Genomic DNA, 19,435 nt, shown 5'->3' with positions numbered 1-19,435 from the left:
TTTTCATCGCAGGAATCTTCTCTGAACTGCTTCAAATGCAAATCCTCCGCAACGTAAGGATTCCAAAAATCATATATTCCATTGCTTGCAATAAATGACATTACTCCATTGGCTTCTTAATCACTTGCTGTACCTACATATTGACTTTTTGTGATTCATGCACTGCAGAGTTGATCAATCTCTCTCTCTATTTAAAGAATACACTGCTTTCCTGTTCATTCTGTCAAAGCAGACAAGTTAACATTTTCCAACACTCTACTCCACTGCCAAATTTTTAATTTGCAGGACACTTAGAAAATCTTCATGAGAATAGGCAGAGTCCCCATGGCTTTGTGAAAGGGAAATTATGTTTGACTAATGCATTACCATTGAGGTAGTAACAAGTAATGTAAATAAAGTGGAACCTGTAAATGGGATATATTTGGATTTACAAAAGGCATTCAGATGCCACCTCAAATGTTACTGCACAAAATAAGACTGCATGGCATAGAGTGGGAGATAGGGAGCGTGATCAATGAACAATATCAGAAAACTTCTCATGTAAAATAGACACCCAGCATTTTATTGAATAACATGAGTACAAACTGAAACATTCCTCCAACCCTCACCTCTCACATTCCCCATGACTTATCTATACAAACACCTGCCACCCCATGTTCTGTACACATCCACATGACACTGCAGACATTATTTGTTTTAGTCATCTAAAGGGCAGAATTTTTAAAAGCCTTGTAAGAAGTCTCACAACGCCAGGTTAAAGTCCCCTAGGTTTATTTGGTAGCACAAGCTTTTGTAGCACTGCTCCTTCATCAGATGAGTGGAGAGTTGGCTTCACAAACAGGTCATACATAGACACAGACTCAATTACAAGATAATGGTTGGAAGTGAGTCTTAACAGGTAATCAAGTCTTTACAGGTACATACAATGCAAGTGGAGAAAGAGTTAAGCACAGGTTAAAGAGGTGTAAATTATCTCAAACCAGGACAGTTAGAAGATCTTGCAAGCCCAAGCAAGTCATGGACGTTACAGATCGTGTGACATGAACCCAAGAATCTGGTGGAAGCCATCGTCACGTATGCAGGACTTGGTTATCAGTTTCTGCTTGGCGATTCTGCGTTGTCATGTGTCTTGAGGCCGCCTTAGAGAACACTTACCCAAAGGTTAGAGGTTAAATGCCCTCGGCTGCTGAAATGTTCCCAGACAGGAAGGGACCACTCCTGCCTGGTGATTGTTGAGTCCATTCATCGGTTGCTGTCGTGCCTGTATGGTGTTGCCAATGTACCATGCCTCGGGACATCCTTTCCTGCAGCGTATCAGGTATACAACATTGGCTGAGTCACATGAGTGTGTATTGTGTACCTGGTGGATGGTGTTCTCATGTGAGATGATGGCGTCTGTGACAATGATCTGGCACGTCTTGCAGAGATTGCTGTGGCAGGGTTGTGTTGTGTCATGGTCACTGTTCTCCTGAAGGCTGGGTAGTTTGCTGCGAACAATGGTCTGCATGAGGTTGCGTGGTTGTTGGAAGGCAAGTAGAGAGGATGTGGGGATGGCCTTGGCGAGATGTTCGTCTTCGTCGATGACATGCTGAAGGTTCCGAAGAAGATATTGTAGCTTCTCTGCTCCAGGGAAGTACTGGATGACAAAGGGTTCTCTGTTGGCTGGGTCCCGTATTTGTCTTCTGAGGAAGTCAGTGCAGTTTTTTGCTGTGGCATGTCGGAAGTGTCGATCGATGAGTTGAATGCCAAATCCTATTCTTATGAGGGCATCTTTCAGCATCTGTAGGTGTCTGTTGTGTTCGTCTTCATCTGAGCAGATCCTGTGTATATGGAAGGCTTGTCTATAGCGGATGGCTTCTGTAACATGTTTAGGGTGGAAGCTGGAGAAGTGGAGCATTGTGAGGTTATCCATGGGCTTGCGGTACAGTGAAGTGTTGAGATGACTGTCCTTGATGAAGATGCATGAGTCCAAGAATGCAACCGGTTCTGGAGAGTAGTCCATGGTGAGTCTGATGATGAGATGGAACTTGTTGATTTCATCACGTAATTATTTCAGTGATGTTTTAAGTGCCTCGACAGCTTGACAGCTCCTTTTGACTGGTGCTTTTGACAGATCATCTTGACACAATTGACAGTTATTTTTGACAGGCTGTTAAAAGTTTCAATGTGAATGACCATTAATGGCTTTATGCCCTTATTACACACACTAATACCTGCTTTTAGCAATTCCAAAGGCATTTTACCTCCCCCAGCTATTTCCCAGGACCATATCCAAAGGGATACTTCTCCAAACAGGTGCCCTGGCTGTCTATATCACTCCACAAAGTTCAGTCCTGCTCTTGGCAGATGTGAACCGCACATTTTGAGTTTCACGTTCCTGGGCTACCAAAATCCGATCTCAGTGAAGGCAGCAGATGTTTTCAATGGCCAAATATCTCTGCAAACCGCATATGCATGAAACATGAACCATTCCCAATCTCGCTCCTGCTAAAATGGGAAGTGCCACTTTCAGGGGCAGGACTGATTTTTGGTTACTTCCTTCATTTTCACCAGGTCAGTTTCAAGTCTGTGACCTTCTACTTACTTGTCAATGACCTGAAACATTTGCCGGAATTTTACCGCCTCACCCAGCCGAGTCAGGTAAGATCCCGCCCGAGGCCAATGAAAAATGCCATTTTGTGAGCCTCATCATCCCCAATTTCAGGGCGGGCAAGCTGGTAAAATTCCGGCAATTGACTCCGATTCTTTCTCCAGATTCTCTCTCCACAGATGCTACCAGACCTATCGCATATATGCAGCATTTTTGCTCTTTAGTGCAGATTTCCGGCATCTGCAGTATTTCGCCTTTGTAGAATTTGGGTTGTTTCTCCAGGTTAGGATTAAGATGATATTTTGGGGAGCAAAATACAAGGGCCTGACGCTAACTATTGACTGTTGTCGACTGTGCCTGTCCTGGGAAGTTAATTGTTATGAAGTGTTCACATTTTGAAACTGAATAACTGTACTAATCTTAATTATGCAAGTTGTTTGTTTTTTTATTTTCAAAAAAAATCATCAAAGTACATTTTTTAAAAGCTTGAGGTAAAGATTTCTTCTGTGCAGCAGTCACTGATTAGGAAGCCCTATTATTAAACAAATCTCTTCATAGTTGAATGCATATCATACTGTTACAAATTGTTTTTTGGCAAATGTCAAGGGTCATCTCACCCAATTTGTTGAAAACTACTGACTCTTGTTCAATTATCGAGTGTAATTTTGCAAAAATTGGAAAGCAGGGAATTTGAAAATCTGGGGAATTATAGCTAATTCCTGGTTGAGAAAAGAAGGATGGATTTGTGGTTTAGAAGTATGTATGCTGCCATAGAATTTCAAAAAATTGTTGAATTTAAATCTTAATTCAATCAATCTGACCAATCATGGTCAGCGTATGTCCCTTAAATTAAGAATATCACACTAATGTATACTAAGTATCTTATAAATGTACAAGTGCCAAGTTAGATTTTGCTGCTGAAAATTCATTGACAGTGAAATTGGACTTGATAGAGCCTGTTGTTTGGCAATATGGATGCTGTTTTGGGACCAAAATGCTGTCCAATGTGTGCATGTGTAGATTTCTATCATGAATCATGACATTAGTGTACATGCAGCTAACATCTGCTAGGAAGAATGCAGAAGATAGAAATCATGATGTCAATGAGAATGAAACACTGATTTAACCCTATCAGTGCTGTTTTGGAAATGAACATTGCAGTCTCCCCCTCTCTTAACTGCACAGGGCTGAACATGTATGAAGCAGCAGGGAGGAAATGTCCTCTTCCTGTCTGCGCTCACACACACACAGACACACACACACACAGACACACACACACGCACACAATTTGCTGGGATCATCAACTACAACAGGTTAGTTGCTGAGATTTTCCAGCATTTTCTATTTTTGTATAGTTTTTGAAGGCAATGGCCTAGTGGTATTATTCTAGACTACTAATCCAGAAACTGCACTAATATTCTAGAGACCCAGGTTTGAATCTTGCTTTGGCAGATGGTAGAATTTGAGTTCAATAAAAAAAAAATCTGGAATGAAGAATCTACTGATGACCGTGAAACCATTGTCGATTGTCGGAAAAGCCCACCTGGTTCACTAATGCCCTCTAGGGAAGGAAATCTGCCGTCCTTGCCTGGTCTGGCCTACACGTGACTCCAGAGCCACAGCAATGTGGTTGATTCTCAACTGCCCTCTGAACAAGGGCAACTAGAGATGGGCAATAAATGCTGACCAGCCAGTGACGCCCATATCCCAAGAATGAATAAAAAAAAATTGCTAGTTGAATTTATTTGGTTGTTGCTCCAATTCTACAAGTGTCTGGTGTTTTCCATTGTTGTTTTAAGTTGCAAAATTCTTACAGGGGAGTGGTGAGGCAGATGTTGAAAACTTTTGCATGACTTTAACGGTTTTGAACAAATAATCCCTGACATCAGTGCAGTAATAGGGCTTCCTCTTAGAAAACACCATGACTTGGAGAATGAGCAAGAGGCCACAGAGAGCGGAGCAAGCTGGTGAAAGAGGAAGGAGGAAAATTAAGGAGAAGAACAAGATGAAAGGCATTAGTCCCTTTCTACTGAGGATGTACATGAAGAACGACTTCAAGGGCAATACAAGTCATCACAATCTCAGTTCCTCAATTGCTCTGTCATAGGTCCTCTTATGACTATTTTGGTCTCAATGTGAAAATAAAATCATGCCAGATTACATACAAATATAAGTTAATCACTCTTGCATGTTTTCTTAGTTCTTATCTTCCCATCTACCTTTGCCATGATACTCATCAGAATTGCTGTTCTAGTGGCTACAGTATGGCTGGTGAAATATTCCTGATCTCCAGTGGAGAAGAGTGCAGGTGGCCTTGAAGGATGACCTCAAGCAACTCTGACAGAGAAGGCACTTTATCAGGCTGCAAAACTTTGGCACAGACAGAAGCAGTCTGCTCTCACAGACAAACAACTGCAAGGGCACTGGCAGAGTGGCAAGCATGGGACCATGGATGCTTCCATCCCGTGAGGACGACAGGTCATACTCCATGGAGCTACTGTTACTCCCTCAGGATGTGCCTCAACAATCACAGTATTATGTTGGAGTTTGCCAGACTGCTGTGACAGACTGCAATTCCCTTACTGCATACTGGTATTCACAGTCATGCTGATAGTTGTCTGGCCTTGCATTGCAGCAAGCTGATTTCTGCATCCTCAGGGTTAAACACCTGGTATTGTACGCCATGGCTACCTGTGTGCAGTGGCTTGTGAAAGCATGTGCCTGAAAAGCTGACTGGCCTCCTCTTGGTAGTCTCATGCTTCCCAAAAAGCCTCCAGTGCAGCATCCAAAATACTTGGAGCCTGTTCTCTCTCATGTTATAAGAATAGAATCCCTACAGTGCAGAAGGTGGCCATTCAGCCGATTGAGCCTTCACCTGCAACAATCCCACCCTATCCCCGTAACCCACGTATTGACACTACTAATCCCCCTGATGTTGGCAATTTAGCACGGCCAATCAACCTAACCTGCACATCTTTGGATTGTAGGAGGGAACTGGAGCACCCAAAGGAAACACATGCAGCCAAGGAAAGAACGTATAAACTCCATACATTCAGTGACCCGAGGCTGGGATTGAGTCCGAGTTCCTGGCACTGTGAGGCAGCAGTGCTAACCATTGTGTTATGGAATTCTTCGCCGTTTGGCATGTCAGGTTCATTTGCTACACAACAGCCTGCAGCTGCTTCCAGGACAATGCATCTTCAATTTAAGTGGTTCAGGCCACCATTATTCAATGCCTGAAGTTACAATTTACCCCCCACCCCCCACTCCTCCCTCCAATAACACATCTAGCCAATGAGCAATGTGGGTAATGTTGGCTACAAATAGCAATCATTTTGCGAAGCAGGCAACAAAAGTTGGTGTGTTGACTTCATTTCAGTCAATGAGGATGAACTCATGACACAATGTGATCCTCATGGTCCTCTACAGGAACAATCTAATTTAGCCCCCATTGCTTCTGCATTTTAGGAAAGTCAGTTCTTGCCAATAAAACCATTAAAACCTTAAATGTAAAATGTTAACTGACCTAAACTGACTTGGCCATATTTGGCAACTATTAAACTAAGTTAATGTCAGAAAAACAACCCTTTTCAACAAGCAGTATAAAGTACACTGTAGGTGCATGTTAAGTAAGAGTTGAGAATGCCACATAAAACAGCATTAATATTAAAGTAAAAGTCATTTCAGTTTTCATCTTCTATATTTATGTTCGAGCTTGCAGACACTTTATATTCTATTCATGCCTGCAGTCACAGCTCTAATAAATGCCACTACCTCATTTTAATTGGAAAATGTTTTAATCTATTGGTTCAGATTCCTGCAGTAACCCAAAATGCACTCGTGGCAAGTTGGCTGATTAACTATCAGGAACTCAATAGTACTTGCTGAGAAAACAACACCCAATCCTCTAGGTTGTCAGTGAGTATCCTGATGATGTTCCAGAAACATGAAGTGCATAAACAAATGCAATTGGATGTATACAATAAACCCGTATCATTAATGTTCAGATGGAAGGAAAAAAATCTTTGAATCAATAATCAATGTGAATTGGTTGTAATTTTTTTTGTACTGTTATTCATAGGAATCATTTTCCCTCAAACGATAGCTGGATCGAATGTGGGATAAAGTTTTGTGCATCAGTCACGAGATAGATGGATAGGACATAGATGTGTTAGTTTACATATTTTACAGTCAAGTTGGCATGTGTTTCTATCAAAGGACTTCCAGCATGAATCTTGATCCATTTTCTATATATTTGGGAGCCAATAATTTGTTGTTATTGGTCATTTAATTTAAAGCGGGAATGATTCAAGTTCAGCTGTTAAAATGAAGACAAATCTGTAATTCCTTCAATTTCTGTGACTTATTTCACTTAAAACTCTAGAATCCTGCTCCTGAAATTAATTACATTTCTCCCTTTCCACTACCATAACTTTGAATGGAAATCCTAGAAAGATGGAATTAACAGCCAGATTTAATCATTTTTGTAATTTTGCCAACGGTTCTGCATGTATCTGTCCTGAAACCTGGGGAATCGGTTAGCTCAGTTGGCTGGAAGGCTAGTTTGTAATGCAGAGCCAACAAAGCAAGTTTGATTCCTGTATTGGCTGAGGTTATTTGTGAAGGCTCAACTTTGCCCCTCACCTGAGGTGTGGTGATTGTCTGATTAAATCACTACGAGGCAGCTCTCCTCCTGAAAGGGCAGAACAGCGTTTGATCATCTGGGACAACTATGATTTTATCAGGAAACCTCCACAGAATTTGTAATTTTCGACTGAACATTTCAATTTCCAGCTCTATTAATATGAGTTTACATCTGATAGAAAATGGTTGTCACCATTAGGTATATCTAACACTTGGTTACCATTATTCTGCAGGGAAAGAAAAATCAAACTTTAATTAATTCATTTTGACGTTATGTCAAGCTTCATGCTCAATACTTCAAATTTATTAGCTCAAATTGCAGCCACTTTGACCAGTGACAGACCTGTAACAAACAAGACTTCAGCTTAATGCTGCATAGGTCAATATTCTCTGTCCACACACAAGTTTGGAATGATAAAAATGTATCCCCGTCATATGACTAGCTTTGTCTGCAGTTCAAATAAACATGCAACTACTGGAAAATTTGACATTCACCATTTTACAAAAGCATTACACCTTAACACGGCTTATGTACTAAATAATCATTCTCTGTTTCTTTCACATTCAGACCAGAAAAGTTATTGAATATGGAACTAAAACAGGGACTGCATTATTAACAATGTTTTAATGCTTATAAATTATTCATTCTCCACATATGTCAGATGAATAATGTTTTAACATTTGAGCAGTGAATGTCCTTTATTTATTGGAAATAACATTAATGTGAGATATTCATGCAATAATGGATGCTTCTGTAGTAGATATTCATTACACATTAATTGAACAATCGACTTAAACACTTGCAGTAATGGAGCTAACAGCGCAGAAATTCTAGGGAATCACAATGAGAATAGCTTAAGTCGAGAGGTATTCCACGCCATAATGTACTGTGACTTTTCCATGACTCCACAGAGACCATCGCTGAAAAAAAATGAACAGCTATTTATCTCAGCCCTACCCCATTTCAAAATCAATAGAGAGATCAAGTTGTGGAATTGACACCACAAGTGCTGAGACGTTACAGAATGCCAAGCTCAGTAAGCTTGGAATAGGAAAAATGATCCATAATTTGTTACATAAAGATTTTTTTCTTTTATACTTCTCAAGGTGAACTGTTTTGGGGCTGACTTCCCAATCTGCTTCCCGATTCCCATTGTGCCTGAGAGCAGCAGAATTGCTGTTAGGTACCTAATGTCATTAATTTCTTGCAAATTGTGCTGTGGATTTGCCACTGGACCATTGGGTAACCAAACTATCTACCTTACAACGATTTCCACTATCTTCCCATTGCAGCAAATTATGCTCATTTCTCAGAAATTGAATATTTTCTGTCACCACTTCAAGAACATAAAAGTTTACAAAAGATTCACTTTATTTCAGGGGGTTTCCAACAAAATTAGTATTTCTTCCCATGAAAACAATACACTGCTACTGATCTGAGTCAAATTGAAGAATTTACAAACCATTTAAATGCATCAACCAAAGAGGGAATTGTGTTGATTATTACTGATTTGTACTCAGGTAAAGGCATCTGGTTGGAACATAATTATTTCCTAAATTTCAGAGGTCCATTAAGTTATTTTGCATAGAGTTGATTCTCAGGAAATGAATCTCATGCTCGTGATTCATAAGTACTAATAGTTCCACAATGTATAATTTTTAATTGTCTTTCTCACAACATGACTTTCCCCTACTTAATGAATGTTAGTAACACATGGGACATTCAATCCTAATTCAATTTGCAATGCACTAGTTGATGTGTATGCTTAATAAATATATAAGGTTTAAGCTTGTGTAAATTCACAGGAAAATCAATGGTGCAATGCTGAAGAAGCTTGCTCTTTCTTTGCACATGATCTTCCATTGGCTATTTGCAATGCTCTGTGTTGCCAAATTCTGTGTTTACTAATTGCCAACATTGACTCCGGCATGATTTTTTTTTCACTTGTTTCATGTGTTTGTTTTGTATCATAGTATCTCACGTAAAAATTGTGCAAAAAAATCCAAGTTCCTTATGGGTTTCCTGTCCCTGAATTAAGCCTCAGCAGATAACTTCAACAAAGCGAACATATCATTTGGATCAAAAAGTCTCTTTGTTTCAGAATTCTTCAGGTTTTATGGAATTTTCTTGCAGGTTTGTGGTGATTGACTGTTCAGCCCATGTGACCCTCACTCTGTAAGGCTGGTCTTAAAGTGGCAATCATCACAAGTTTTTTTTCAACAATTACCTTTTTTAAATTCATTTGTGGGACATGGGTGTTGCTGGCTAGCATTCATTACCCATCCCGAGTTGCCCTTAAACTGAATGGCCTACTTGGCCATTTCAAAGGGCAGTTGAGACTTAACCACATTGCTGTGGCTCTGGAATCACAAGACCAGGTAAGGATAGCAGATTTCCATTCCATAAAGAACATTATTGAGTACAAGAGTTAGCAAATCATGTTGCAGTTTTATAAAACCATGGTTAGGCCGTATTTGGAGTATTGTATGCAGTTCTGGTCACCACACTACCAGAAAGATGTGGAAGCCTTGCAGAGAGCACAAAGAAGATTCACCAGGCTGTTGCCTTGTCTCGAGGGCTATGGCTATGAGGTGAGATTGAATAAACTGATTGTTTCAACTGGAAAGGTAGAGGCTGAGGAGAGACTTGATAGAGGTCTACAAAGGCATAGACAGGGTGGATAGTCAAAGACTTTTTCACAGGGTGGAAGTGTCAATTACAAGGGGGCACAGGCTCAAGGTGAGAGGGGGAAAGTTTAAGGGAGACGTGCAGGGGATGTTTGCTATGGAGAGAGTGACGGGTACCTGACACACACTGCCGGAGGAGGTGGTGGAAGCAGGCACATTAACAATATTTATGGGGCATCTGGATGTGTACATGGATAAGGAGGGAATAGAGAGATAGGGACCCAGTAAGGGCAGAAAGTTTTTTTTAAGTTTGGTTAGGGCATCATGATCAGCATGGGCTTGGTGGGCCAAAGGGCCTGTTCCTGTGCCAAACTTTTCTTTGTTTTTTTTTTGTAGTGTATGTTTTTCCAACAATTAACAACAGTTTCATAGTCATCAGATATTTTTATTGAATTCAAATCCCACTATCTGCCATGGCAGGGATCCAAACCCAGGTCCCCAGAACAATAGCTGAGTTTCTGGATTGATAGTTTAGTGATAATACAACTAGGCCATCGCCTCACCTGCTTGAATGTATGAAATTGAACATCAGCCACAAATGTTATGCAACCCAGAGCTGTTGCAATAAAGCATAGCCATACTAATTGAGCCAATTAAGTTTTGCATGCAAGTCCAATTGTGCTTTGCTGAACTCAAAAAGGTTATTTAAAAAAAACGCTGTTCAAATACTTCAAAACAGGTGCTGGTCCGAGCAGCAAATCCATATTGATAGCGACAATTTGGAGTTGATTTGATTTATTATTGTCACATGTATTGACATACAGTGTAAAGTACTGTTTCTTGCATGCTATACAGACAAAGTGCACCATTCATACAGAAGAAAATGAGAGAGTGCAGAATGTAGTGTTAGAGTCATAGTTTAGGTGTAGAGAGAGATCAACTTAATGCAAGGTTAATTCAAAAGTCTGATGGCAGCAGGGAAGAAACTGTTCTTGAGTTGGCTGGTACGTGACCTCAGACTTTCATATCTTTTTCCTGACAGAAGAAGGTGGAAGACAGAATGTCAGGGGTGCACGTGGACCTTAATTATGCTGGCTGCTTTACCAAGGCAGCAGGAAGTGTAGACAATGGATGGGAGGCTTGTTTGCATGTTGGATTGTAGTTTCTTGCGGCCTTGGGTAGAGCAGGAGACATACCAAGCTGTATTCCAACCTGAAAGAATGCTTTCTATGGTGCATCTGTAAAAGTTGGTGAGAGTTGTAGCTGACATGCCAAATTTCCTTCGTCTTCTGAGAAAGTAGAGGCGTGGTGGACTTTGTTAATTATAATGTTGGCATGGGGTACCAGGACATGTTGGTGAACTGGACACCTAAAAACTTGAAGCTCTTGACCATTTTTACTTCATCTCCATTGATGTAGACAGAGGCTTGCTCTCTTCTATGCTTCCTGAAGTCAAGGTCAACCTCCTTCATTTAGTTAATGTTGAGGGAGAAATCATTATCACCACACCAGCTCACCAGATTTTCTATTTCGTTCCAGTACACTGTCTCGTCATTGTTTGAGATATGACCCACTACAGTGGTCATAACTGTCATTACAAGGTTGTATTTATATTATGGAATTTACAAGTTGTGAACATGTAGGTTTGCTGATTTATCTAAGATACACAATAGTCTGCATTTTCTTCTTGCTGTCCACTACAGTCTTTCGGCAATTGTCAGCAAGATGCTAGCACAGTGAAAAGTCAATTTCTAACTCATTTTAAGACTCATTTCCCTATTACCACCAACATCTTCCTTCTCTTCCTCGAGCATGCTGGGTTTAGTTACCAAGATCATCTTCGCAAGATAATCAACCAGAAACATTGCATTAAGGTGAACTGCTTATTAAACTCTGGCCTGAGGTATTTTTTATTCACATTCCATGCTTATTTTGGATGAATAATAAATCTTTTAAGCCAATAACGACCATAATTTCTTGAAGTTAAAATGCCCCATAAATATTGGACTATTAAACTGTATTATGCACCAGAAAACACATTGGAATTGTGGTTCAAAACAGGTCATATTGTAAACAATTAATTTCCTTTTCCTTTTGCAAAACACATTTCAAAAATGTCTCAGTTAAAGGCACCATCTGAACACAAGATGTTATTGGTGATGTTTGATGATTGCAAATGATTTTGACCTCCACTTTGATAGATGAAGGCTGTGCAATTAGCAAGAATGAGCTGAAACAAGTAGGAAATTTATATAGATTGCATATTTGTAACTCTCCAATGTTTGCTTATTTTCCAAAAAAACTCTAAAATGAATTGCGCTTCAGATGCACGCACTGAAGAACAATGTACTCTAATGATATACTTTAAAAGCCTGAAATGCATTTGCAAGTCACAACAGCATTGGGTTTTTGCTGTATTGCCATTAATCCTATTAGTAACCAGAGACCATTACCAAAACTGTGGACTATGTATTTAACTGGAATTGAATTGCTATGTACTGTTTAAAAATGCAGAAACAGATTATATCAGCAGCAAGCACTTAATCATCTTTTGAAGGATCTTCCACAAATATTTCATCATATAGGGGAAATTAACCTTCAGAGTGAGATTTTGCATTGAAAATAATATATCATTTATTTAGAGAATATTTCTGAAATGCCTCAAATATTTATCAAATTTATGCCTGGCAGGGATTCTTTTCCCAAAGATATTCTTTTTTAAAAACTAACTCTCTGACCATTGTGCTCTGCCCTAGGCTAGGTGCTGATTCAAGTCACATATATGAGTCTTTTGAGCCATTGAGAATAGCTGAGGGGATTTTCTATTGCCTTCTTCATTGTTTTATCTTTAAAGTATCTTCTTCTAGATGATTTTCAACCAAGGTAAAAGAGACACTTAACAATGGATTGGGTGAGCACCTGCACCCATTGTATGCAAGTATCTCCCTCATCCTCCATGGCGTCAAACCAATACCTGAGGGAAGGTGAAGGCCTCATGGTCTTGTCGCTCGACTGTTAATCCAGAAACTAGCTAATGTTCAGGGGACACAGATTCGAATCCTGCCATGGCAGATGGTGAAATTTGAATTTAATAAAAAATAATCAGGAATTACGAATCTATTGATGACCATGCAACTATTGTTGACTGTCAGAAAATACCCATCTGCTTCATTAATGTCCTTCAGGGAAGGAAATCTGCTGTTCTTATCCAGTCTGGCCTATATGTGACTCCTGAGCCATGGCTATGTGGTTGACTCTCAACTGCCCTCTGAAATAATTGAGCAAACCAGTCGGTCAGTCTAACGGTAACTAGGAATATAGAATAAATGCTAGCCTTGCCAGCGATGCCCATGTCCCATGAATGATTTTTTTAAAACAATCAAAGATGGCTTCTTTCCCCTCCCTCCAACCCCCTGAAATCAATGCTGGCATCACCCTTTCTGTTTCTCTTTCACTCCCCCCCACCATCGCCACCAACAGCCACTGCTGGCATCACGCTCTCCCTCTCTCCCCCCGCAACAGTCATCGCTGGTATCTGTCTCTCTCCCCTTCACCATACACACATGCCCCATCCATATGAGGCTCCCACTAGGATCCACCCATGACACTGCAATGTCAGCCTGTGCCAGAGGGCAGTGCCCGGGCACTGCTTGGCCATGACCCTCTCCCCCAGGGGATCCCCTCAACAGGTTCACAGGGAGACCTGTTCATTATATTAAAATGTATTAAAATACATTTAAATTAAGTTCTTGCCCTTTGTAGGCTTGAACTTCACTACCTCGCCATGAAGGGCAGGGACAATAATGGAACATGATCTCTCCGAAGAGGATCATGTTTTCCAATTCTCTCTGGAATTGCTGTTCACTATGATGGCAGATGTGGGCTGAAAATCACCTCCAATGTTTATTTACAAGAGATAAGGAGAAACTAATGAAACTTTGAAAGTCTGGATGATTAACACTTTTATCAGTGTATAGTGAAAAAGAGATTTTCAAGGAAGTAAAAATTTATAGATTAACCACTTTTTTAAGAAGTTTTTCCACACATACTATTGTGACTACATGATTCATTGGTTCTAGATAGAGTTTATACTGGGTGAATGGGCATGAAAGTGCCTTACTTTCTTGAACTCTTAAGTGCCATAGGTTGACATGGAGGATGTGAGGCTAAGAGGAGTGGATGGGGGTATTGGTTGACATGGAGGGTACGAGGGTCCATGGGGGTTGGTTGTAGGGTCATAGGTTGGAATGGGGCATGTATAAGACATTTTGAACATACCTTTCAGAAGATTCCCACTTTAAAGATTGGAGATTTAGGGATTAAGGATACCCATCCCCATTGTGGTGCTAGCCAGGCCAGGAGAGCAGGGTATGGGCTTGTGACCTGCAACAACCCGCAACCTTTGCTTGCACTTGTGAAAATTGAGAGAGTTAGGAGTGAGACCAGGAATCCAGGGATTGAGGCTCAGCTGCTATGCTTAAAGGTCCGTGGTGTCTCCCCAACTCCGCGGAAATCCAACCCATTATCACTCGATTGGTGGTCATTTAAAAACAGCAATGACCGAAAGTGATAGGCCATTGTGGTACTGAAGCTGGTCTAACAAATTTACTGGAGTGTCTGACAAATTTACTGGAGTTCTATGAGGATGTGTCTAGGGCGGTGGATAGAGGAGAGCCGGTGGATGTGGTCTTTCTGGATTTTCAGAAGGCGTTTGACAAAGTACCTCACAAGAGGTTATTGCAGAAGGTCGAGGGACATGGAGTTGGGGGTAGGGTGTTAGCGTGGATAGAGGATTGGTTGTCAAATAGGAGGCAGAGAGTGGGGGTCAACGGGTGCTATTCGGATTGGCGGATGGTGACTAGTGGAGTGCCCCAGGGGTCAGTGCTGGGGCCTCAGCTTTTTACCATTTATATAGATGATCTGGAGGAGGGAACCGAGTGTAGGGTGTCGAAATTTGCTGATGACACCAAGATTGGGGGAACGGCAAATTGTGCGGAGGGTGTGGAGAGCCTGCAGAAGGATCTAGATAGGCTGGGCGAATGGGCCAGGAAATGGCAAATGGAATTTAATGTTGGCAAGTGTGAGGTGGTCCACTTTGGTAGGAATAATGGTAGGAAGGGCTATTACTTACGTGGAGAAAAACTGCAGCAGGCGACGGTGCAGAGGGACCTCGGGGTCCTTGTGCATGAGTCGCAAAAACCCAGCTTGCAGGTGCAGCAGGTGGTCAGGAAGGCGAATGGGATGCTGGCCTTCATAGCGAGGGGGATTGAATATAAAAGTAGGGAGGTCTTGTTGCAGCTGTATAGGGCATTGGTGAGGCCGCAGCTGGAGTACTGTGTGCAGTTTTGGGCGCTGCACCTGCGCAAAGATATTTTGGCCTTGGAGGGAGTGCAGAGGAGGTTTACTAGGCTGATACCAGAGTTGAGGAGGTTGAGCTATGAGGAGAGGCTGAATAAACTAGGCTTGTACTCGTTAGAGTTTAGAAGAATGAGGGGAGGTCTCGTTGAGATGTATAAGATGATGAATGGGATGGATAGGATAGAGGTGGAGAGACTCTTCCCGCTCAAAAAAGACAGTAGGACTAGGGGGCACAGCCTCAAGATAAAGGGGGAGCGGTTTAGAACGGAGTTGAGGAGGAACTTCTTCACTCAAAGGGTGGTGAATCTCTGGAATTCTCTGCCCGTTGAAGTGGTGGAGGCTGCCTCGCTAAATATTTTTAAGACGCGGGTTGATGGGTTTTTGATAAGAGAGGGGATTAAGGGTTATGGGGAGAGGGCGGGAAAGTGGAACTGAGCCACGACAGATCAGCCATGATCTTATTGAATGGCGGGGCAGGCTCGAAGGGCTAGATGGCCTATTCCTGCTCCTATTTCTTATGTTCTTATGTTCTTATGTTTTTTTGTGAGGATTTTCTGGCCCACAACAACAATCATCACTGGTGGGTTGGAAAATTAGACAGACTAGTCAAAGATCCATTGATTTCAGGCGGAACAGGAACATTCTGGCATTGAATGAAATGTAAAACCCACAACGTGCCTGCGTTTTTAGTGAACACAAGCTATGGCACTATTTTGACCAGCATCACTAAAACAATTTATGTTCTCATTATTACAGTGCTGTTTGTACTTATCGATTGTTTGATATTGATCATGTCAGGTAGAGGGAAAGGTGGTAAAGGGCTCGTTAAAGGCAGAGCCGCGTGGCACCACAAGGTGCTCCGTGACAATATTCAAGGCATTACCAAGCCTGCCATCAGGCGTCTGGCTTGCCGCGGAGCTGTCAAGAGTATCTCCGGCTTGATCTACAAGGAGGTCTGCGGGGTGTTGAAGGTGTTTTTGGAGAATGTGATCAGGGACTCCGTGGCCTACACTGAACATGACAAGCCCCAAATGGTGACCGCCATGGACGTGGTGTACGCACTAAAGCGCCAGAAGCAGACCCTGTATGGCTTTGGTGGTTGAGGACAGTGTAAAGCGGAACAGACTTTTTTTGGGGGGAGCCTTGAGTATGGATATTCTATATAATAGCAGCATCTACATTTCAAATTTGGCGGTAATGCATTTTGAGCTTCCTGATACAAGATAGTTTTATACACATACAGCTCTATATTCCTTTCTGTTGGTTTCCTAAGTGAAATTTTAATTAGTTTTATTTGTTGGTAATGCTTAGCTTGAGGACTACACAAAAAAATGATTACTACAATGCTCAAGTGCTGGAAAATCCATGAATTCATAAATAAATCTCTGCCAGTTTGACTATCAAAATTGGTTTCCTGAAGAATGTGTGAATTCTTGCGGTAATGACAGTAAATGGCTAACAAGGTGGTTTGCACTGCTGCCTCATAGCACCAGGGACTTGGGTTTCATTCCCCGCTTGGGTCACTGTCTATATGGAGTGTGCACTTTCTCCCCATGTCCATGTGGGTTTCCTCCGGATGCTCCAGTTTCTTCCCACATTCCAAACGATGTGCTGATTAGGTGCATTGGCCATGCTAAATCCTCCCTCAGTGTACCCAAACAGGCGCCGGAGTGCGGCGACAAGGGGATTTTCACAGTTACCTAATTGCAGTGTTAACGTAAGCATATTTGGGACACCAATAAATAAGATTTTGAAAAAGCATCAGCCACACACAGTAAACACACCTTACACGTCAAGTCATAGAAACTTTGCAAAGTACTGACTACTTTAAGTACGCTCACTGCCTCGCTTTTCTAGGAGAATCTTAAAACTAATCAATGCACCGATATAGCTTTAAGCCTTCTAGTTAATGATTTTACCAATAAAGCCAAGTATTTAGAAAATACGTAATTCAAGAAATAAACAAGATTGTAAATCATGGGATGAAAGAGCAAGGTTAAATCTTTATTTGACATTGAGTTGGTTTTGAAATTACTTTAATGGCTTTTAATTACAATATGGGTTTTTAGGAACAATGTGTTAAAGGGAACTTTTCCTTTGCCGTTTTGATATAATAAGGTTTCTGTGGTTTCAATTCAGCAGTGTCATCATTAATGCAAGATGTTTATCAGTTCCTCACAGTTTTTGGTGGAAAACTACAATTGTAATTTATGCTTGTGTACTGGATGATTACTGTAGCAGGGAAATCAGATAATGAATTGAAGTTGTGTTTATAATTACAGCACCAAATCCTTGTGAGTCTAATAATGGCAAAGGGCCATGTTCTCATTTGTGCCTGATTAATTACAATGGAACTGCTGCATGTACATGTCCTCATCTAATGAAACTGGCCCCCGATGAGAAGAACTGCTATGGTAAGTGCCTGGAAATCTGTCAAATCAAAATAAAGCCTTGTCATTGATTTTCAATAACCATAAGTGTTCTATTTTACATTGCAGGGGTTTGTTCGAGATGTATATTTGTACATTATGCATGACACCATCCATTAACTTCTATATGCGGGGAAAGTTGTTTTTAGAAGCTGATGATTTCAAACCCCACTTCTAGGGTGGCACGGTGGCAGTGGTTAGCACTGCTGACTCACAGTACCAGGGAGTCGGGTTCGATTCCCGGCTTGGGTCACTGTCTGTGCAAAGACTGTATGTGTCTGTGTAGATTTCCTCCGGGTGCTCCAGTTTCCTTCCACAGTTTGAAAGACATGCGGGCTAGGTGCATTGGCCAAGCTAAAATCTCCCTCAGTGTATCTGGACAGGCACCAGAGTGTGCCGACTAGAGAATTTTCACAGTAAGTTCATTGCAGTGTTAATGTAAGCCTATTTGTGACTAATAAATAAACTTTCCTCAGCACTTGAACATGAAGGAGTAAAGTTTCTGTTAGCTTCCTCTGGTATTTTGTGTGTGATTTTCTCAAAATTGTTCAGATCGAGTCAGAAGTTTGCAGTATTTGAATGAAAACTGCGTTCAGCAGTGAGTTCCCGTGAGCTTTGAGAAGCTCCCCACTGGAAGGTGGTACCACTCATAAAACTGGTCCCACCACCAGATCAGGCTAATCATCGCGTCAAGTTCCTCCTAATTGTGCTCATTTGCAGGCTTTTTGGGAGACCATTAAATAAGCTTTTTGTTTTTGTGCAACAGCTGAAATTAGCAACTAAAAGCTTTTAAATATAAAATAATGAATTTACTCAGGAGCTGACCATGGCACACCAATGAAATGTGTTTAAAATTTATTTATTAGTGTCACAAATAAGCTTACATTAACATTGCAATGAAAATCCCCTGGTTGCCACACTCCGGTGACTGTTCAGGTACTGAGGGAGAATTTAACATGGCCAGTGCACCTAATCGATGATAAATTGTAAATCGTTCTCTATAGTTTTTTTTAAGTGACTTAAAATTGAGTTGCTCACATGTGGTTGATTAGATGTTAAGATACTTCTTTTTGTGATAAATCCATTTTTAGCTATGTGAATAAAATTGACAAATTACCACAAAATAACCCAGGAACCTTGTTTAATGCAAGAAAAAAGAACAGTTTTTAAATGCTGCCTGATTCTTCTGATTCATGCACAACTTTATCTTGAGAATTATGCTAAGTTTGAGTGGCAAACTGCATCCTAACTTAATTCCGAAAACTAGCCCACCTTTGAGCACAATTTGCACCTGGTTTGCCAATTGCAGCCAAGACAGACCCAAATCCCATAACCTAGGCTGGTTGTTACAGTCATGAGGATGTGCTACATTGCTGGAGTTGCCATTTTGTAGATGATCGCCCAAAACGTCCAACTTCGTTCGCAGCCTGGGTTCTCTGGTGCCGCTGAAAGTGAATGGTGTTTCAGCTGGAATGATGCTAAATTCTCCATTTCCACTTGCAGTGGCGTGGCCATGAATGAGAGAGGAACATCTCACCAAATATGTTAAGCTGATGACCTTTCTTGTTCAGTTCAATGCGAAAGATCCCATGGCATTATTTAAGAATCAAGAGTTCTCATGGCACTTTCATCAACAATTAGCCATCGACGAATACCACCAAAATAGATTCATTTAGCAGTAAATTTGTTGTGTTTGCACTAGTATCAAAAATACTTCATTACCTGTGGAGCAGATTATATATTTCCTGGGCAAGAAAGACGCTATGCAAATGCAAGTTCATTCTTC

General features: G+C 41.1%; 1 protein-coding gene across 1 annotated transcript in view; it reads left to right on the top strand.

Moving 5' to 3' along the window:
- LOC145350212 (low-density lipoprotein receptor-related protein 1-like) overlaps positions 1–19,435 on the top strand; it is a 1,564,930-nt gene that overhangs the window by 1,032,871 nt on the left and 512,624 nt on the right. The window contains exon 28 of the mRNA XM_080199274.1: positions 17,503–17,634. Coding sequence (XP_080055400.1) covers positions 17,503–17,634 — 132 coding nt within the window. The remainder of the gene's footprint in view (positions 1–17,502; positions 17,635–19,435) is intronic.

The sequence above is a fragment of the Carcharhinus amblyrhynchos genome, chromosome 11, assembly GCF_965287045.1.
Source record: "Carcharhinus amblyrhynchos chromosome 11, sCarAmb.v2.hapA, whole genome shotgun sequence".
Lineage (NCBI taxonomy): Eukaryota > Metazoa > Chordata > Chondrichthyes > Carcharhiniformes > Carcharhinidae > Carcharhinus > Carcharhinus amblyrhynchos.
This window is presented reverse-complemented; position numbering and strand designations above follow the sequence as displayed.